Genomic DNA, 20220 nt, shown 5'->3' with positions numbered 1-20220 from the left:
GAACAGTGCTTTGCACATAGTAAGCGCTTACTATATGCCATCATTATTATTATTATTATTATAGATGAGATCCAGGTAAGGAGAGTAGGTTGGCATTAGAGGCGCAGAATGAGTAGCCTGGGATGTAGAGAAGCAGCGTGGCTCAGTGGAAAGAGCACGAGCTTGGGAGTCAGAGGCCATGGGTTCTAATCCCCCCTGCACCACATGTCTGCTGTGTGACCTTGGGCAAGTCACCTAACTTCTCTGAGCCTCAGTTCCCTCATCTGTAAAATGGAGATTAAGACTTTGAGCCCCATGTGGGACAACCTGATTACTTTGTATCTACCCCAGCACTTAGAACAGTGCTTGGCACATAGTAAGCACTTAACAAATACCACTATTATTATTATTATTATTATTATAGTAAGTGCTTAACAAATGCCATTATTATTATTATTATGTAGGTAGGAAATCAACAAGGTGAGGTAAAAGGGGGCGAGGTGATTGAACGCTTTAGAGCCGGCAGTGAGGAGTTTTTGTTTGATATGGAGGTGGATAGGCAACCACTGGTGGTTCTTGAGGAGTGGGGAAACATGGAATAAACGTTTTTGTAGAAAAATGATTCGGGCAGTAGAGTGAAGTATGGACTAAGTGGGAGAGACAGGAGACAGGGAGGTCAGCAAGGAGGCTGCTGCAGCAATCAAGGCAGGAAAGGATAAGCGCTTGGATCAGAGAGGTAATAGTTTGGATGGAGAGGAATAGGTAGATTTTAGAGATGCTGTGAAGGTAGGCCCAGAAGGATTTAGTGAGGGATTGAATATATGGATTGGATGAGAGAGGAGTCGCAGATAAAGCCATCATTACAGGCTCGGGAGACAGGAAGAATGGTGGGGGGTTGACAGGCAACTTGGTGGTAAATGATGAGGCTATGTTCTGTATGTCTCAGTCAGTCAATCATATTTATTGAGCACTTACTGTGTGCCAAGCATTGTACTAAGTGAATGGGAGAGTATCATAGAACAATAAACAGACACATTCCCTTCCCACGACGAGCTTACCGTCTAAGGTGGGGAGATAGACATGAATAGAAATAAATAAATGACAGATATGGGCATAAGTGGTGTGGGGCTGGGAGGGGGCGATGAATAGAGAGAGAAAGTCAAGGTGAAGCAGAAGGGAGTTCATTCATTTGATGGTATTTATTGAGCGCTTACTTTGTGCAGAGCACTGTACAAAGTGGAAAATGTACTAAGTGGAAAATGTACTCAGTGGAAAGAGCCCGGGCTTTGGAGTCAGAGGTCATGGGTTCAAATTCCGGCTCTGCCAATTGTCAGCTGTGTGATTTTGGGCAAGTCACTTCACTTCTCTGGGCCTCAGTTACCTCATCTGTAAAATGGGAGTGAAGACTGTGAGTGCTCCGTGGGACAACCTGATCACCTTGTAACCTCCCCAGCGCTTAGAACAGTGTTTTGCACATAGTAAGTGCTTAATAAATGCCATCATTATTATTATTATTACTAAACTCTTGGGACAACGAACAGACATATTTCTTGCCCACAAGGAGCTCACAGTTCTAGAAGGGAAAGAAGAGGTAAGGAGAGCTTTGTCAGAGAAGGCCTCTTGGAGGAAGTGTGCCTTCAGTAAGGCTTCAATAAAGACCCTACCCTTCCTCTTCCTTCCCATTATCCCCCTTTGAGTTAGGAACTCCTTGTTTGAACACCTGTCTACCTGTTTTATCTTGTTGTCTGTCGCCCCCATCTAGACTGTGAGCCCATTGTTGGGTAGGGACTGTCTCTATATGTTGCCGACTTGTACTTTCCAAGTGATTAGTACAGTGCTCTACACACAGTACGCGCTCAATAAATATGAATGAATGAATCAATGAATGGACCCTCATCATCTAAGGACAAGGAAAGGGAAAGGAAGCAAAACCCATTGCAATCCATTGCACTGTCATTAGTTTCATTGAAACTTGGTTCTTAGAGGAACTTAGTATAATAATAATGATAATAATAATAATGTCGGTATTTGTTAAGCACTTACTATGTGCCAAGCACTGTTCTAAGTGCTGGGTTAGATACAAGGTAATCAGGTTGTCCCACATGGGGCTCACAGTCTTCACCCTCATTTTACAGATGAGGGAACTGAGGCCCAGAGAAATTAAGTGACTTGCCCAAGGTCACACAGCTAAGTGGTAGAGCCGGGATTAGAACCCACGATCTCTGGCTCCCCAGCCCATGCACTTTCCACTGAGCCAGGCTGCTTCTCTAGCCACTCATTCAATCATATTTATTGGGCACTTACTGTGTGCAGAGCATTGCACTAAGCACCTCGCCCCCTCCTACCTCACCTCCCTTCTCTCCTTCTCCAGCCCAGCCCGTACCCTCCGCTCCTCCGCCACTAATCTCCTCACTGTACCTCGTTCTCGCCTGTCCCGCCATCGACCCCCGGCCCACGTCCTCCCCCTGGCCTGGAATGCCCTCCCTCTGCCCATCAGCCAAGCTAGCTCTCTTCCTCCCTTCAAGGCCCTGCTGAGAGCTCACCTCCTCCAGGAGGCCTTCCCAGATTGAGCCCCTTCCTTCCTCTCCCCCTCGTTCCCCCTCTCCATCCCCCCATCTTACCTCCTTCCCTTCCCCACAGCACCTGTATATATGTATATATGTTTGTACATATTTATTACTCTATTTATTTATTTATTTTACTTGTACATATCTATCCTATCTATTTTATTTTGTTAGTATGTTTGGTTTTGTTCTCTGTCTTCCCCTTTTAGACTGTGAGCCCACTGTTGGGTAGGGACTGTCTCTATATGTTGCCAGTTTGTACTTCCCAAGTGCTTAGTACAGTGCTCTGCACATAGTAAGCGCTCAATAAATACGATTGATGATGATGATGATGATGAAAGTACAATTCAGCAACAAATAGAGACAATCCTTGCCCAACAATGAGCTCACAGTCTAGAAGGGGAGAGACAGACTTCAAAACAAGTAAACAGGCACCAATAGCATATCATCATCATCATCATCAATCATATTTATTGAGCACTTACTGTGTGCAGAGCACTGTACTAAGCGCTTGGGAAGTACAAATTGGCAACATGTAGAGACAGTCCCTACCCAACAGTGGGCTCACAGTCTAAACGGGGGAGACAAAACCAAACATACTACAAAATAAAATAGAATAGATATGTATAAGTAAAATAAATAAATAAGTAGAGTAATAAATATGTACAAACATATATACATATATACAGGTGCTGTGGGGAAGGGAAGGAGGTAAGATGGGGGGATGGAGAGGGGGACGAGGGGGAGAGGAGGGAAGGGGCTCAGTCTGGGAAGGCCTCCTGGAGGAGGTGAGCTCTCAGTAGGGCCTTGAAGGGAGGAAGAGAGCTAGCTTGGCGGATGGGCAGAGGGAGGGCATTCCAGGCCCGGGGGATGACGTGGGCCGGGGGTCGATGGGGGGACAGGCGAGAACGAGGTACGGTGAGGAGATTAGCAGCAGAGGAGCGGAGGGTGTGGGGTGGGCTGGAGAAGGAGAGAAGGGAGGTGAGGTAGGAGGGGGCGAGGTGATGGAGAGCCTTGAAGCCCAGGGTGAGGAGTTTCTGCCTGACGCGCAGATCGATTGGTAGCCACTGGAGATTTTTGAGGATGTGTTCAGCATTGGGGTAGGTGCTGGGTAGATACAGACAATGGTAATAGGCAAAGTCCCTCATGGAAACAGAAATTTTTTTGCATCGTCTTCAAAGCAGTCCATCACCTCGCCCCCTCTTACCTCACCTCGCTGCTCTCCTACTATTCTCCTTGTTACAACCCTCGTCGTGTAAGGACAAGGAAAGAGAAAGGAAGCAAAACCCATTGCAATCCATTGCACTGTCATTAGTTTCGTTGAAACTTGGTTCTTAGAAGGACTTAGTATAATAATAATAATAATAATAATAATAATAATAATAATAATAATAATAATAATAATAATGTTGGTATTTGTTAAGTACTTACTATGTGCCAAGCACTGTTCTAAGCGCTGGGGTAGATACAGAGTAATCCTTTATTCTTCATTCAGTCATTCATTCAATCATAGTTACTGAGTGCATACTGTACTAAGCACTAGGGAGGGTACAATATAACAACATACAGATGCCAACCTACCCACTTTACCTCAGTCTTGTCTAACCTGCTGCCCACCTCTCACCCATATATGTACATATATAGGCACACCTCCTCCAGGAGGCCTTCCCTGACTAAGCCCTCCTTTCCTCTTCTCCTGCTCCCTTCTGCTTCGCCCTTGATCTTGGATTTGCTCCCTTCTTCACTCCTCCCTCGCCCCACAAAGCTTATGTCCCTCTCTGTAATTTATTTACTTTATAATCTGTCTCCCCCTCCTGACTGTAAGCCCGTTGTGGGAAGAGAACACATCTGCCAACTCTATTATATTGCACTCTCCCAAGAACTTAGTACAGTGCTCTGCATGCAGAAAGCATAAATAGGATCGACTGAGTGATTCATCCCTCTCCCACCACAGGCTCCCAGGCTCAAGTAGGAAGTAGGATAAGGAAGCTGAGGCCCAGAGCAATTAAATGACTTGCCCAAGGCCGCACCAGTTGGCCAGTGGCAGAGGTGGAAATAGAACCCAGGTCTTCTGTCTCACAACACCAAGCTCTCTCGAACAGGCCATTCCAGCTGTAGGTGTGATACAGCCCAACACACTGGATAAAGTTTGAGGCATATCAGTTGATTTTTCCATTTCCTAACATTCCATCTCTCAGTCAATCAATCAATGGTTAACGGAGCACTTACTGCATGCAGAGCACCATACTAAGCGCTGGGGTGTATACAGTATGACAGATTCAGTAGCCGGAGCTTACAGAATAGAAGGGGCGGCAGACATTGAAATAAGTTTTGGATATCGCTCTACGGGACAACTGCCATCTGGTTTCTCAGTATCTCATTCGCCGGTATCATATTCCTGATGCACCTGCTGTTCTATATGTGATAAAATGTGAACAGGGCCCAGGGGAAGGCCAGCGGGGAGGTGAGTCAGGGAATACTCCACATCTGTGACCCCGGCTCAGATCTGAGCAACCTCGTCGTAAATCCATTCTGTATGTACACACTGCTCCCTGTTGTTGCTATCCCTTATTTACTATATCTGAAATGTATTAATTATATCTGCAATTTATTTATTTATTTATTCACATTAATGGCTGACTCCCCTGCTAGACTGTGTTTGTTGTGGGCAGGGAATGTGTCTGTTTATTCTTCTATTGTACTCTCCCAAGTGCTTAGCCCAGTGCTTCGCACACAGTTAAGTGTGTGAGACTTTTAGACTGTGAGCCCACTGTTGGGTAGGGACTGTCTCTATATGTTGCCAATGTGTACTTCCCAAGCGCTTAGTACAGTGCTTTGCACATAGTAAGCACTCAATAAATACGATTGATGATGATGATGATGATGAAGTGTTCAGTAACTACGATTGATTGAGTGAATGAATGAATGCTTGGGCTTGGGAACCTTTACAGGTTCATTAGAGAAGCAGCGTGGCTCAGTGGAAAGAGCACGGGCTTTGGAGTCAGAGGTCACGGGTTCGTATCCCGACTCCGCCACATGTCTGCTGTGTGACCTTGGGCAAGTCACTTAACTTCTCTGAGCCTCAGTTACCTCGTCTGTAAAATGGGGATTAAGACTGTGAGCCCCACGTGGGACAACCTGATCACTTTGTATCCCCCCAAGCGCTTAGAACAGTGCTTTGCACATAGTAAGCGCTTAACAAATACCAACATTATTATTATTATTATTATTCACCCACAAGAATGTAGAATTTCCCTCCAATTTTAACAGCTCCTTCATCCAAATCTCGGTGTTTCTTCTTCTTTGCTGGCATTAACACCTTCCAAATCCCCAGAAAAATTCATCTGTTTCTCGGAAGGCGGTTTCTGTCACATTTATCCCTTCCTTCATTCAATCATATTTATTGAGCCCTTGCTGTGCACAGAGCGCTGTACTAAGTGCCTCGAAAGTACAATTCAGCAACAGAGACAATCCCCGCCCACAAAGGGCTCACAGTCTAGGAGGGGAGAGACAGACATTGAAACAAGTAAATAGGTATCGATAGCATCAATATAGTCAGGCAGCAGACGCATGGCAGAACCGGAATTAGAACCCCCATCCTCTGACTCCCAGGCCGCTCTGCTCCTCTGCTATTCAACAACTCTTATGCTTCTAGACTGTGAACCCACTGTTGGGTAGGGACCGTCTCTATATGTTGCCAACTTGTACTTCCCAAGCGCTTAGTACAGTGCTCTGCACACAGTAAGCGCTCAATAAATATTGATTGATTGATTGATTGATTATGCTTCCAGGTTTGCATCGTGCAGAAGAGAGATTCGGAGAAGATGTACGCTATGAAGTACATGAACAAGCAGCAGTGTATCGAGAGGGACGAGGTTCGCAATGTCTTTAGAGAACTCGAGATCCTGCAGGAAATCGAGCACAGTTTCTTGGTGAACCTGTGGTGAGTAGCTCTTCGCTTCCCTTTGAACTTCTGCATGCCATGCCACTAAAAGACAAACAGATTCATGGACACATCAAAGGAGAAGGCAGAGTTGCCTGGATAATCATTTTTGCTAATCGGTCAATCAGTGGTATTTATTGAGTGCTTACCGTGTGCAGAGCATTCATTGATTCGGGTTCATTGAGCACTTGCTTTGTGCAGAGCACTGTATTAAGCACTTGGGAGAGTACAGTACAATAATAATTTACAATAATAATGATAATAATATACAATAATAATAATAATTTCTGGACTGTGAGCCCATTGTTGGGTAGAGACTGTCTGTATATGTTGCCAACTTGTACTTCCCAAGTGCTTAGTACAGTGCTCTGCACACAGTAAGTGCTCAGTAAATATGATTGAATGAATGAATGAATGAATGAATAATAAGCAGTGACATTCCCTGCCCACAATGAGCTCACAGTCTATAGGGGGAGAAACAGGCATCCATGCAAATAAAGTAATTGGAATAGTAATAATAATAATAATAATAATAATAATAATAATAATAATAATAATAATAATAATAATAGTAATGACATTTGTTAAGTCCTTATTGTTTTAAGCTCTGGGGTAGATACAAGCTAATCAGGTTGGACACAGTCCCTGTCCCATGTGGGGCTCTCGCTCTTATCCCCGTTTTACAGATGAGGTAACTAAGGTCCAGAAAAGTGAAGTGACTTGCCCAAGGTCATACAGCAGACAAGTGGGGAAGCAGGGATTAGAACCCACGACCCTCCCACTCCCAGGCCCGATTAACTCAAAGTGCCTCTGTCAACTAGAATAAGAAAGATGGAACTGTGAAAATCAAGAAGAGGGTGAGCGTCTGCTTCTGAACAATCTTTTGCTTAAGCATTCTTTCATTCATTGACTGACTCCTGATATCGTGGACCTGATATCTGTTCCTTCTTATTCCCAGGTCTGTGCTCTATCCACTAGAGAAGCAGCGTGGCTTAGTCATGTGGCTTGGGAGTCAGAGAACATGGGTTCTAATCCCAGCTCCACCATTTATCTGCTGTGTAACCTTGGTCAAGCTACTTCACTTCTCTGTGCCTCAGTTCCCTCATCTGTAAAATGAGGATTAAGTCTGTGAGCTCCACGTGGGACAACCTGATTACCTTGTATCTACTCCAGAGCTTAGAACAGTGATGGGCACATAGTAAGTGCTTTAACAAATACCATCATCATTATTATTAATAGGCCACAATAGAGTTGGTAGACACGTTCCTAGCCCACAAGGAACTTACAGTCTAGAGGGGGAGACAGACATTAAAAGAAACTATAGCTATGGGCACAGAGTCGCCATTTTGGGGATCTTTTCTGTTCCGATAGGAGACCATCGGGTCTCGTCAGACGTGTTGGTCTTAGAGAAGTTCACAGCTTGGAGGAAGGGGAGGCTGGAGCCCATAGGCCCCATGGAGAGGACACCCATGTAGAAGACACTTTGGGATGGGGTCACGGCCCTAAAAAATGTCCCCCGCTTCCATTCTCTCACCGGGCCTGGACACACTGACCCTCCCTCTATCTCCTGTTGATGACCCACTTACTCTCCAGTCCCCCTCCATCCCTCACCCCAGACGGGCAGTGTCTCGGCTTGGGTCCGTGACATCATCATCATCATCCATTGTATTTATTGAGCGCTTACTATGTGCAGAGCACTGTACTAAGCACTTGGGAAGTACAAATTGGCAACATATAGAGACAGTCCCTACCCAACAGTGGGCTCACAGTCTAAAAGGGGGAGACAGAGAACAAAACCAAACATACTAACAAAATAAAATAAATAGAATATATATGTACAAGTAAAATAAATAGAGTAATAAATATGTACAAACATATATACATATATACAGGTGCTGTGGGGAAGGGAAGGAGGTAAGATGGGGGGGATGGAGAGGGGGACGAGGGGGAGAGGAAGGAAGGGGCTCAGTCTGGGAAGGCCTCCTGGAGGAGGTGAGCTCTCAGTAGGGCCTTGAAGGGAGGAAGAGAGCTAGCTGGCGGATGGGCAGAGGGAGGGCATTCCAGGCCCAGGGGATGACGTGGGCTGGGGGTCGATGGCGGGACAGGCGAGAACAAGGTACGGTGAGGAGATTAGCAGTGGAGGAGCGGAGGGTGCGGGGTGGGCTGTAGAAGGAGAGAAGGGAGGTGAGGTAGGAGGGGGTGAGGTGATGGAGAGCCTTGAAGCCCAGGGTGAGGAGTTTCTGCCTGATGCGCAGATTGATTGGTAGCCACTGGAGATTTTTGACATCGGGAGTCAGTCAGTGAATGAATGCCTGCTTAAGAAATAACATTGTTCTGAAGCAGGCAGAAACCCTCTACTCAATAATAATTATAATAGTATTTGTTATGCACTTACTATGTGCCAAGCACTGTTCTAAGTGCTGGGGTAGATTCAGGGTAATCAGGTTGTCCCACACGGGGCTCACACTTTTAATCCCCATTTTACAGATGAGGTGACTGAGGCACAGAGAAGGTAAGTGATTTGCCCAAGGTCACACAGCAGACAAGTGGTGGAGCCGGGATTAAAACCCATGTCCTCTGACTCCCAAGCCCAGGCTCTTTCCACAAAGCCATGCTGCTTCTCTAGCCATTCTGCTTCTCTACTTGATTTTCACAGTTCTATCGTTCATGTTCTAGTTGATAGAGGCACCTTGAGCCAATCAGGCCTGGGAGTCAGAAGGTCGTGGGTTCTAATCCCAGCTCCCCCACTTGTCTGCTGTGTGACCTTGAGCAAGTCACTTCACTTCTCTGGGCCTCTGTTTCCTCCTCTGTAAAATGGGAATTGAGACCATGAGCCCCACGTGGGACAGGGACTGTGTCCAACCTGATTTTCTTGTATCCACCCCAGCGCTTAGTACAGTGCCTGGCACACAGTAAGCTCGTAACAAATACCAGAATTATTATTATGGGATGTCTGGCCTTAATAGAGCTCTTTTTAGGCGAGGCTCATGTCTACCAGTTAGTCAGTCAGTCTTATTTATTGAGCACTTGCTGGCTGCAGAGCTCTATACTAAGCGCTTGGGAGAGCACAACAGAACAACAAACGGACACATTCCCTGCCCACAAAAAGCTTACAGTCTATGGGAGAAACAGGCATTAATACAAATAAATAAAGTATAGATCTGGATATAAGTGGTGTGGGGATGGGAGGGGGGAGTGATTAAAGGGAGCAAGTCAGGGTGACGCAGAAGGGAGTGGGAGAAGAACGTGGATTGACAAGGTGTCCTTGTTATAGTCTCAAAGTCTTCTGCCATTAGTCCACAAAGCTGCAAGGCCTAGTGGAAAGAGCATGGGCCCAGTAGTCAGAGGTCCTGAGTTCTAGTCCCGGATCCCCCATGTATTTGCAGTGTGTCCTTGGGCAATCCTCATCACTTCTCTTTGCCTCCGTTGGGGATTCAATCCCTCTTCTCCCTCCTACTTAATCCATGAGCCCATGTGAGACCTGGCTATCTTGTCTCTAACCCAGTGCTTAGTACAGTGCTCATCACATAGTATGCACTTAACAGATACCACAATTATTATAATTGAGTAATATGGATCACTGTCTGTTCATCATCACCAATGGCAATGCAGTCCTGCTTAAGCAGTCATTTTCCCAATGGAGTTGTGGGGAATAATTAAATCAAAAGCTACCCCCCGCCAAGAGAAGAGCCAAATGTTTTACAGAGGAGGAAGCTTTGTAACTGGAAGCTTTGATCCTCCTCTGAGATCCTGGAGTCAGTAATGAGGATGACAGGTTGCTTTTCTAAATGATTCAATTAGTTGTCCCATTTAGAGGTGGGACGTCGGCCCTGATAGTTTGAAAGTAATCGGTGGCAGAAGAACATGGCATTTGGACAGAGTGCCCTGGGTAGATGAACAGGAGCGATGCTTAGAGGAGATTAATTATCACCCCTGCTTGTTAACGATGCTGCGCTTTTGGCAGGATCGCATGTTGAGGGAGATGAACACAAATGAATCCGTGCAGCACAAATAAATAAAGACGTTTCTCACAAATTTCCAAGCTCGGACTCTGTTGTCACTCTGATTTTCACCTATGGAGCAGCCTGGTCGTTTAGCCCTCAAGTCCAGAGAATTATTTGTTTGTAATTTATTTATTTCTATTAATGTCTGTCTCCCCCACTAAACTATAAGCTCGTTGTGGGCAAGGAATGTGTCTGTGTATTGTTCTATTGTCCTCTCTAAATTGCTTAGTACAGTGCACTGTACACATTAGGTGCTCAATAAATACGATTGAATAATAATGATGGTGTTTGTTAAGTGCTTACTATGTGCCAAGCACTGTTCTAAGTGCCAGGGTAGATACAAGGTAATCAAGTTGTCCCACGTGGGGCTCACAGTCTTAATACCCATTTTACGGATGAGGTAACTGAGGCACAAAGAAGTTAACTGACTTGCCCAAAGTCATATAACCAACAAGCGGCAGAGCCAGGCTTAGAACCCATGACCTCTGACTCCCAAGCTTGGGATCTTTCCACTAAGCCATGCTGCTTCTGAATGAATGAATGAATACAGGAAAATCTATGTTCCTCTCCATTTGAGCAGCTTCAGGGTTTCAGAGAGAAGGGGGAAGGAAGAGCAAGGGAAAATCTTTATTTTACAATCAGCTTGACCATTCCTAAAGGAATACATTTTCTTAATAATAATGATAATAATAATACCTGACCTTGGCATAGTTTTTTTTCCCTAAGCTTTCTCACACTAATTACCTTGGTTTTGCCTTCATTACATCCCTGCAAGATAAGTAGGATTAGTCAGGTGTAATCATCCCCCTTTGGCTAATAAAAAAAACTGAGGATCAGAGAGGTTAAGTAACTTGCCTACAGTCACACAGCTGGCCTGGCTGGAACCACATTCCAAACCAGGTCCTCTCAGCGAGGCTTAGTGGAAAGAGCATGGGCTTGGGAGTCAGAGGTTGTGGGTTTTAATCCTGGCTCCTCCACGTATCAACTGTGTGACTTTGCAAGTCACTTCACTTCTCTGTGCCTCAGTTACCTCAACTGTAAAATGGGGATTAAGACTGTGAGCCCCACATAGGACAACCTGATTACCTTGTGTCTACCCCAGCACTTAGAACAGTGCTAGGCATACAGTAAGCGCTTAACAACTGCCATCATTATTTTTATTATTATTATTGTTATTCCAGGTCAGCCAGCTTCAAATCAGTCATTGGCATTTACTGAGCACTTACCATGTGCGGTACACTGTACTAAACTCTCAAAAATAATAATGACAACTGTAGTATTTGTATTAAGTATTGTATTAAGTATTAAGTATTGTAGTATTAAGGACTTACTGTCCTTAATAATTACCCTGAATTTATAGATTATTCATTCATTCATTCATTCATTCATTCAATCATATTTATTGAGCTCTTACTGTGTGCAGAGCACTGTACTAAGTGCTTTGGGAAGTACAAATCGGTAACATATAGAGACGGTCCCTACCCAACAATGGGCTCAGCCTGTCTCCCTGTCTAGCCTGTCAGTTCATGGTGAGCAGGAATGTAACTACCAACTCTGATGGATCATACTCTTCCAAGGACTTAGTGCAGTGCTCCGCATATAGGAAACGCTCAATAAATACCAGCAATTGATTGATTTACTCTGGCCAGATCAGTGGTATAGACACAGTCCCCTGAGAGACTGCAAGTGCCTCGATGGCCAGGATTGCATCTTTTAACTCTTGTAGACTCCCAAGCACTCAGTTCAGTCCCCTACACTCAGTAGATGGTCTTGATGATGATGGTGAGGATGTGTTTCTTTTGGTAAAGTACTTTAGAATACCAGAAAAAAAGAGTCTAAAATCTATTTATTGTATGTCAATCCCCTTGCCCCCTCCTACCTCACCTCACTGCTCTCCTACTACAACTCAGCCCACACACTTGGCTCCTCTAATGCCAACCTTCTCACTGGGCCTCCATCTTGTCTATCTCGTTGCCGATTTCTCGCCCCCATCCTGACTCCGGCCTGGAACGCCCTCCCTTCTCAGATCTGACAGATGATGACTCTCGCCCCTGCAAAACCTTTTGGAAGACAAATCTCCACCACTCCTCCTCCACAACATCGCCACCTCCAAAATATCACCAAGATCCACCCTTTCCTCTCCATCCAAACCGCTACCACGTGGCTCAGTGGAAAGAGACTGGGCTTTGGAGTCAGAGGTCATGGGTTCAAATTCCGGCTCTGCCAATTGTCAGCTGTGTGACTTTGGGCAAGTCACTTAACTTCTCTATGCCTCAGTTACCTCATCTGTAAAATGGGAAATAAGACTGTGAGCCCCCCCCTTGGGACAACCTGATCACCCTGTAACCTCCCCTGCGCTTAGAACAGTGCTTTGCACATAGTAAGCGTTTAATAAATGACATCATTATTATTATTATTATCTTGCTGGTTGAATCTCTCATCCTATCCCAACTGGATTATTGCATCAGCCTCCTCTCTTATCTCCGATCCTCCTGTCTCCCAGCTTCAGTCTATACTTCACTCTGCTGCCTGGATTATCTCTGTACAGAAATGCTCTGGGCATGTCACTCCTCTCCCCAAAAATCTCCAGTGGTTGCATGTCAACCTTCGCATGAAGCAAACACTCCTCACTCCCATCTTCAAGGCTGTCCATCCCCTTGCCCCCTCCTACCTCACTTCCTTTCTGTCCTTCTCCAGCCCAGCCTGCACCCTCCACTCCTCTGCCGCTGCTAACCTCCTCACCGAGAAGCAGCAAGGCTCAGTGGAAAGAGCACGGGCTTTGGAGTCAGAGGTCATGGGTTCAAATCCCGGCTCCGCCAGTTGTCAGCTGTGTGACATTGGGCAAGTCACTTAACTTCTCTGTGTCTCAGTTACCTCATCTGTAAAATGGGGATTAAGATTATGAGCCCCCTGTGGGACAACCTGATCACCTTGTAACCTCCCCAGCGCTTCGAACAGTGCTTTGCACATAGTAAACACTTAATAAATGCCATTATTATTATTATTCTTATTACTGGGCCTCGTTCTCACCTGTCCGGCTGTCGACCCCCGGCCCATGTCCTACCTCTGGCCTGGAATGCCCTCCCTCCACACCAAACTAACTCTCCTCCTCCCTTAAAAGCCCTACTGAGAGCTCGCCTCCTCCGGGAGGCCTTCTCAGACTGAACCCCCCCTTTTCCTTTCCTCCTCCTCCTCCCCTCCCCATCGGCCCCTTCTCCTCCTCCTCCTCCCCTCCCCATCACCCCACCTCCCTCCCTCTGCCCTACCCCCTTCCCCTCTCCACAACACTTGTGTATAGTTGTACATATTTATTGCTCTATTTTATTTGTACATATTTACTATATTTATTTTATTAATGATGTGTATATAGCTATAACTCTATTCATTCTGATGGTATTGACACCTGTCTACTTGCCTTATTTTGTTGTCTGTCTCCCCCTTCTAGACTGTGAGCCCATTGTTGCGTAGGGAACATCTCGATATGTGGCCGATTTGTACCTCCCAAGTGCTTAGTGCAGTGCTCTGCACACAGTAAGTGCTCAATAAATACGATTGAATCAGTGAATGAATCTCCAAGAGGCCTTCCCTGACTAAGCCCTCCGTTCCTCTTTTCAATCAATCAATCGTATTTATTGAGCGCTTACTGTGTGCAGAGCACTGTACTAAGCACTTGGGAAGTACAAGTTGGCAGCAACTTTTCCCACTTCCTTCTACATCGTCCTGACTTGCTCCTTTTATTCATCCCCCCCTCCCAGCCCCATGACACTCAGGGATATATCTTCAATTTATTTATTTATGTTAATGTCCCCCTCTAGACTGTAGCTCATTGTGGGCAAGGAATGTATCTGGTATACTGTCATATTGTCCTCCTTCAGGAATGGTCGTGCTGATTGTAAAATGAAGATTTTCCCCCTGCTTTTCCTTCCCCTGCAACCAGTAAGTGCTCAATAAAAACGGTTGATTCATTTATTGATCGATTTCCCGAAGGGGATTTAATTTGAGCATTCATTCATTCAATCATACTTATTGAGCACTTACTATGTGCAGAGAACTGTATTAAGCACTCAGAAAGCACAATTGAGCAACAAATAGAGACAATCCCTGCCCACAATGGGCTCACAGCCTAGAAGGGGGAAGACAAAACCAAGCCCCCCGATTCAGGACTGCTGAGGCCTCAAAAGCCTTCCGACCACCGAGTTTTGCGGGCTTCTTCCCTGCAGGTATTCATTTCAGGATGAGGAAGACATGTTCATGGTGGTGGATTTGCTCCTGGGGGGTGATTTGCGCTACCACCTGCAGCAAAACGTGCAGTTCACAGAGGAGACGGTGAAGGTTTATATCTGTGAGATGGCCCTGGCCCTAGACTACCTCAGAAGCCAGCACATCATTCACAGGTAAGAACCAAGTCTACCGGGGGAGGGAGAGGGAAGTGGGGAGGGGGAGGTTGTTGGAGGGGGGATCAGCCCCAGATTCTGGGGTGCAAGACACCCCTGTGCTTAGCGAATTTACATCTCGATCTGTTAATAGCCAGACCCTTTGAGACTTGGTTTTCATTTCCCTCTAGACTGTAAGCTTGTGGTGGGCAGGGAATTTGTCCATTTATGGCTGTATTATACTCTCCCCAGAGCTTAGTATGGTGTTCTGCACACAGTAGGTGCTCCATAAATATGATTGAATTGAATTCCATGATGCCAGAGTGGTGGGGGTTGGAGGAGATATGATTGTCCATTGCGAAAGCACTAAGATTTGTGTGTCCAGATCTTTTTTTTTTAAATGGTATTTGTTAAGTGCTTACTATATGCCAGACATTGTACTAAGCACTGGGGACTGTACTAAGCTCTGGATCTGCCAGCATCAGCCTGTTCCCTGATTGGGAGAGGGCACTTCAGACATTTTGACTCTCTAACCCCCATCACCATTAGGCCAGGTGGTCTCAGAGCAGTTTCCAGTGGCCTGGTGGTTTGGGGGTCAGAGAGTAGACAGGGTCATCTGCCCCCCCAGAGCATTTATTGATCTCCTATTGGGTGCCATGCAGTGAACTGAAAACTTGGGAAGTACAAAACAAAAAAAGTAGCATATTCCCTGCCCACAAGGAGCTGACAGACACAGGCAGATCAAATCCTCCCAGGACAGTAAGAGCTGGCTCCAGCCCCAGGAAAAACCAGTCCCAGTTCAAGAATCCATTCAATCATTCAATCATATTTATTGAATGCTTACTGTGTGCAGAGTACTGTACTAAGCGCTTGGGGGAATACAATATAACAATAAACAGAATGAGCTCCAATAAGACCCTTCCCCAGTCCCAGTAGGAATCAGCCCCCATCCCAGTAAGAATCAGTGCCTGTCCCAGTAAGGAATAACCCAGCCTGGTAGGAACCAGCCCTGAGAAGACCAAACCCCAGCCCAGTTCATTCATTCATCCAATCATATTTATTGAGTGCTTACTGTGTGCAGAGTGCTGTACTAAGCGCTTGGGAGAGTACAATGGAAAACTCCACGGACACATTCCTTGTCCACAGTGAGCTTACAGTCTTACAGGGGGAGACAGACATTAAGAGAAATAAATAATAATAATAATGGCATTTATTAAGCACTTACTATATGCAAAACACGGTTCTAAGTGCTGAGGTGGTTACAAAGTGATCAGGTTGCCCCACGGGGCGCTCACAGTCTTCATCCCCATTTTACAGATGAGGTAACTGAGGCCCAGAGAACTTAAGTGACTTGCCCAAAGTCACACAGCTGATAATTGGCAGAGCCAGGATTTGAACCCATGACCTCTAACTCCAAAGCCTGTGCTCTTTCCACTGAGCCACACTACTTCTCTAAATAAATGATAGATACGGTCATTAGTGCTGAGGGACTGGGGAGGGGATGAATAAAGGGAGCAAGTCAGGGTGACACAGAAGGGAGTGGGAGAAGGGGAAAGGAGAGCTTAGTATGGGAAGACCTCTTGGAGAAGATGTACTTCAATAATAATAATAATAATAAAGATAATGGTAATTGTTAAGTGCTGACTATTTACCTAGCACTGTTCTAAGCACTGGGGTAGATACAAAGGTAATCAGGTTGTCCCAAGTGGGACTCTTAATCTCCATTTTACAGTTGAGGTCACTGAGGCACAGAGAAGTTAAGTGACTTGCCCAGGGTCACACAGCAGACAAGTTGGTGGAGCCAGTTTTAGAACCCATGTCCTCTGACTCCCAAGCCTGGGCTCTTTCCACTGAGCCATGCTGCTTGTTTAAAAAGGCTTTGAACTGGGGGAAAGTAAGTGTAGTAAGACCCAGCCCTTTTCCAATATACATCAGCTCCAGCCCCAGTCCAGTAAGAGTATAAATAACAATAATGGGGGTATTTGTTACACATTTACTATGTGCTAGGTACTGTTTTAATGGCTGGGGTGGATAAAAGCAAATCAGGTTGGACACATTCCCTGTCCCATGTGTGGCTCACGGTCTTAATCCTCTTTTTCCAGATGAGGTAATCGAGGCCCCGAGAAGTGAAGTGATTTGCCCAAGGTCACACAACAGCCATGTGGCAGAGCTGGGATTTAAATCCAGATCCTTCTGACTCCCGGGCCCGGGCTTTCTCCACTAGGCCACGCTGCTTATACATGTCAGGGTGGGCCCTAGTTCCCCTAGGGGTTAACTAGGCCTGGCAAATACACTCACCATTTCTTTGCTTTCTTTCATTTTGCATATGGTCCCTGGTACCCTTGGGGCAGAGACGTGAAGCCAGACAACATTCTCTTGGATGAAAAAGGTAAGATTCTACCCTGAAAAGCCCCCTTACCTGTGACACCACACAGAAACAATCCCAAAGCCGCGAGGGACCCTCCTGCGGTACCTTGGTGACAGCGGCCCAAGTCCAAACACGCTTTTATTTTTAGCTGAAAGTCTGTCAGAGACACCAGGCACTCGGGACTAGCTTCACTGCTGTGTCCTCAGGGTCAGCAGTTTCACGTGGAATCCTGGCTTGGAAGACAGTTTTGGGTCTGGCCAAACCGGTTCGCTGAATTGATCCCTCTAGACTGTAAGTGCGTCTCTGGACTAGAAGCTTGTTGTGGGAGTGTGTCTGTTTATTGTTCTAATGTAGTCTCTGAAGAGTTTAGTACAGTGCTCTGCACAGAGTAAGTGCTCAGTAAATACAATGGAATGAACACCGTGGCTCAGTGGAAAGAGCACGGGCTTGGGAGTCAGAGGTCATGGGTTCAAATCCCGGCTCTGCCAATTGTCAGTTGTGTGACTTTGGGCAAGTCACTTAACTTCTCTGTGCCTCAGTTACCTCATCTGTAAAATGGGGATTAAGACTGTGAGCCCCCCATGGGACAACCTGATCACCTTGTAATCTCCCCAGCGCTTAGAACAGTGCTTTGCACATAGTAAGTGCTTAATAAATGCCATTATTACTAAGTGCTTGGAAAGTACAGTTTGGCAACAGATAGAGAATCACTGCCGCTACCCCCAAAATGAGCTGATTTGTAGTACCTCAATGCCTACAGACCTCAGTCTGGAGAAGTAGCATGGCAGAGCAGAAAGAGCCTGGGTCTGGGTGTCAGAAGGTCATGAGTTCTCATCCCGGCTCTGCCACTTGTCTGATGTGTGACCTTGGGCAAGTTGCTTCACTTCTCTGGGCCTCAGTTACCTTATCCATAAAATGGGGATTGAGACTGTGAGCCCCATGTGGGACAACCTAATTACCTTGTATCTACCCCAGCGCTTAGAACAGTGCTTGGCACATCGTGAGCCCTTAACAATTACCAGTATTATTATTATTATTATTATTTGGGACAGGGACTGCATCCAACCTGATTTGCTTGTATTTACTCCAGCACTTAGTACAGTGCCTGGCACATAGTAAGAGCTTAACAAATATCACAGTTATTATTATTATTAGTCCCCACACCTCCCCCCCGCCCCATCAAATCCCCCCATTAAATGCCTTGAAACAGGTATTTCGTTTGTGTCCAGTGACATGAGGTGGGATACAGCCTTGAGCCATTTTGGAGCAAGAAATTCCTCCGACTGCAGAATGGGATTCTGATTGTGGGAATCCCACTTTGACAAGATTCCTGAATAAAGCAATACTCAAAGAGGTTTCAGGTAGTAATGATAATGCTTGTTACAGAATCTAATGGGCACTTAATATATGCTAAGCTCCGGAGTAGATTCAAGATAATGCGATAAGACACTTTCCCTGCCCCAGCTGCGGCTCAGAGTCTAAAGGGGAGGCACAGCAGGGATAATAATAATAGTAATAATAATGATTGTGGTATTCGTTCATTCATCCAGTCATATTTATTGAGTGCTTACTATGTGCCAGGCACTGGACTAAGCACTGGGGTGGAGATAAACAGATCAGGTTGGACACAATCCCTGTCCCACATGGGGCTCACGATCTCAATCCCCATTTTCCAGATGAGGGGTCTGAGGCACAGAGAAGTGAAGTGACTTGCCCAAGGACATGCAGCAGACAAGTGATGGAGTCGGGATTAGAACCCAGGTACTTCTGACTCCCGGGCCTGAGCTCTATCCACTAGACTATGCTGCTTCTCAAGGGATCTTATTATTGTCTTACAGTGGAGGAAACTGAGTCCCAGAGAGGTGAAGGGACTTATCCAAGGTCAGCCTGTGGGCCGGTGGCAGAACTGAGCCTCAAACCCTTGTCACCTGATTCCCCACCTAGGGATCTTTGCTCTAAACCCTGCTCGGCATCTTCATTCAATCGTATTTGGAGCAAGCAGCGTGGCTCAGTGGAAAAGAGCACGGGCTTTGGAGTCAGAGGTCATGGGTTCTAATCCTGGCTCCCCCACATGTCTGCTGTATGACCTTGGGCAAGTCACTTAACTTCTCTGAGCCTCAGTTACCTCATCTGTAAAATGGGGATTAAGACTGTGAGCCCCATGTGGGACAACGTGATCACCTTGTATCCCCCCAGCACTTTGAACGGTGTTTTGCACATAGTAAGCGCTTCACAAATGCCATCCTCATTATTATTATTATTGAGCACTTCCTGTGTGCAGAGCACTGTACTAAGTGTTTGGGAGAGTACAGTACAACGATAAACAGACACATTCCCTGCCCACAATGAGCTGACAGTCTAGTGCGGGGAAGACAGACATCAACAGAGATAAATAAATGACAGACCTGGACAAAAATGGGGCTGGGAGGGAGGATGAATAAAGGGAGCAAGTCAGGACGACGCAGAAGGGAGTGGGGGAAGAGGAAAGAGAGGCCAAGTCTGGGAAGGCCTCTTGGAGGAGATGGACCTTCAATAGCATCTGCCGCCCCTCCTCTCTCCCTCTGCAGCTCGGTGGTCTTGGCCGTCCTCCAGGACCACCAGGCTTCTGTGGGTCACCAGCTTTCCCCCACTTTGTTCCCCAGGACACGCCCATCTGACAGATTTCAACATCGCCACAATCATCAGAGATGGGGAGAGAGCCACAGCCCTGGCTGGAACCAAGCCATATATGGGTAAAAATTCATAACTAATTATGATCATTGTGGTATTTGTTAAGCACTTACTAGGTGGCAGGAGCTGTTCTAAGCGCTAGGGTGGATAGAAGCAGGTGGGATTGGTCACGGTCCCTGTCATTCATTCATTCAATCATATTGATTCGCTTTCCACAGAAGCTAAGTAACTCGGAGAGAATACAGACTGAATGTCAGAGAGGAACCAATGATGCACTGGAAAATTGGATAGAACTCTGTGGTCATGAAAGTGAATAGAA

At 46.0% G+C, this 20220-nt stretch overlaps 1 protein-coding gene across 4 annotated transcripts in view; it reads left to right on the top strand.

Annotated features, from left to right (window-relative positions):
- STK32C (serine/threonine kinase 32C) overlaps window positions 1-20220 on the top strand; it is a 277510-nt gene that overhangs the window by 235914 nt on the left and 21376 nt on the right. For all 4 annotated transcript variants that reach the window (XM_038744044.1, XM_038744047.1, XM_038744045.1 and 1 more), the window contains 4 exons: window positions 6335-6486; window positions 14711-14884; window positions 17215-17252; window positions 19874-19963. In XM_038744044.1, the coding sequence (XP_038599972.1) occupies window positions 6335-6486; window positions 14711-14884; window positions 17215-17252; window positions 19874-19963 (454 nt within the window). The remainder of the gene's footprint in view (window positions 1-6334; window positions 6487-14710; window positions 14885-17214; window positions 17253-19873; window positions 19964-20220) is intronic.

This window comes from Tachyglossus aculeatus, chromosome 3 (genome assembly GCF_015852505.1).
Source record: "Tachyglossus aculeatus isolate mTacAcu1 chromosome 3, mTacAcu1.pri, whole genome shotgun sequence".
NCBI lineage: Eukaryota > Metazoa > Chordata > Mammalia > Monotremata > Tachyglossidae > Tachyglossus > Tachyglossus aculeatus.
Note: the sequence above shows the minus strand (reverse complement) of the source record. Positions and strands in the feature narration are given on the sequence as shown.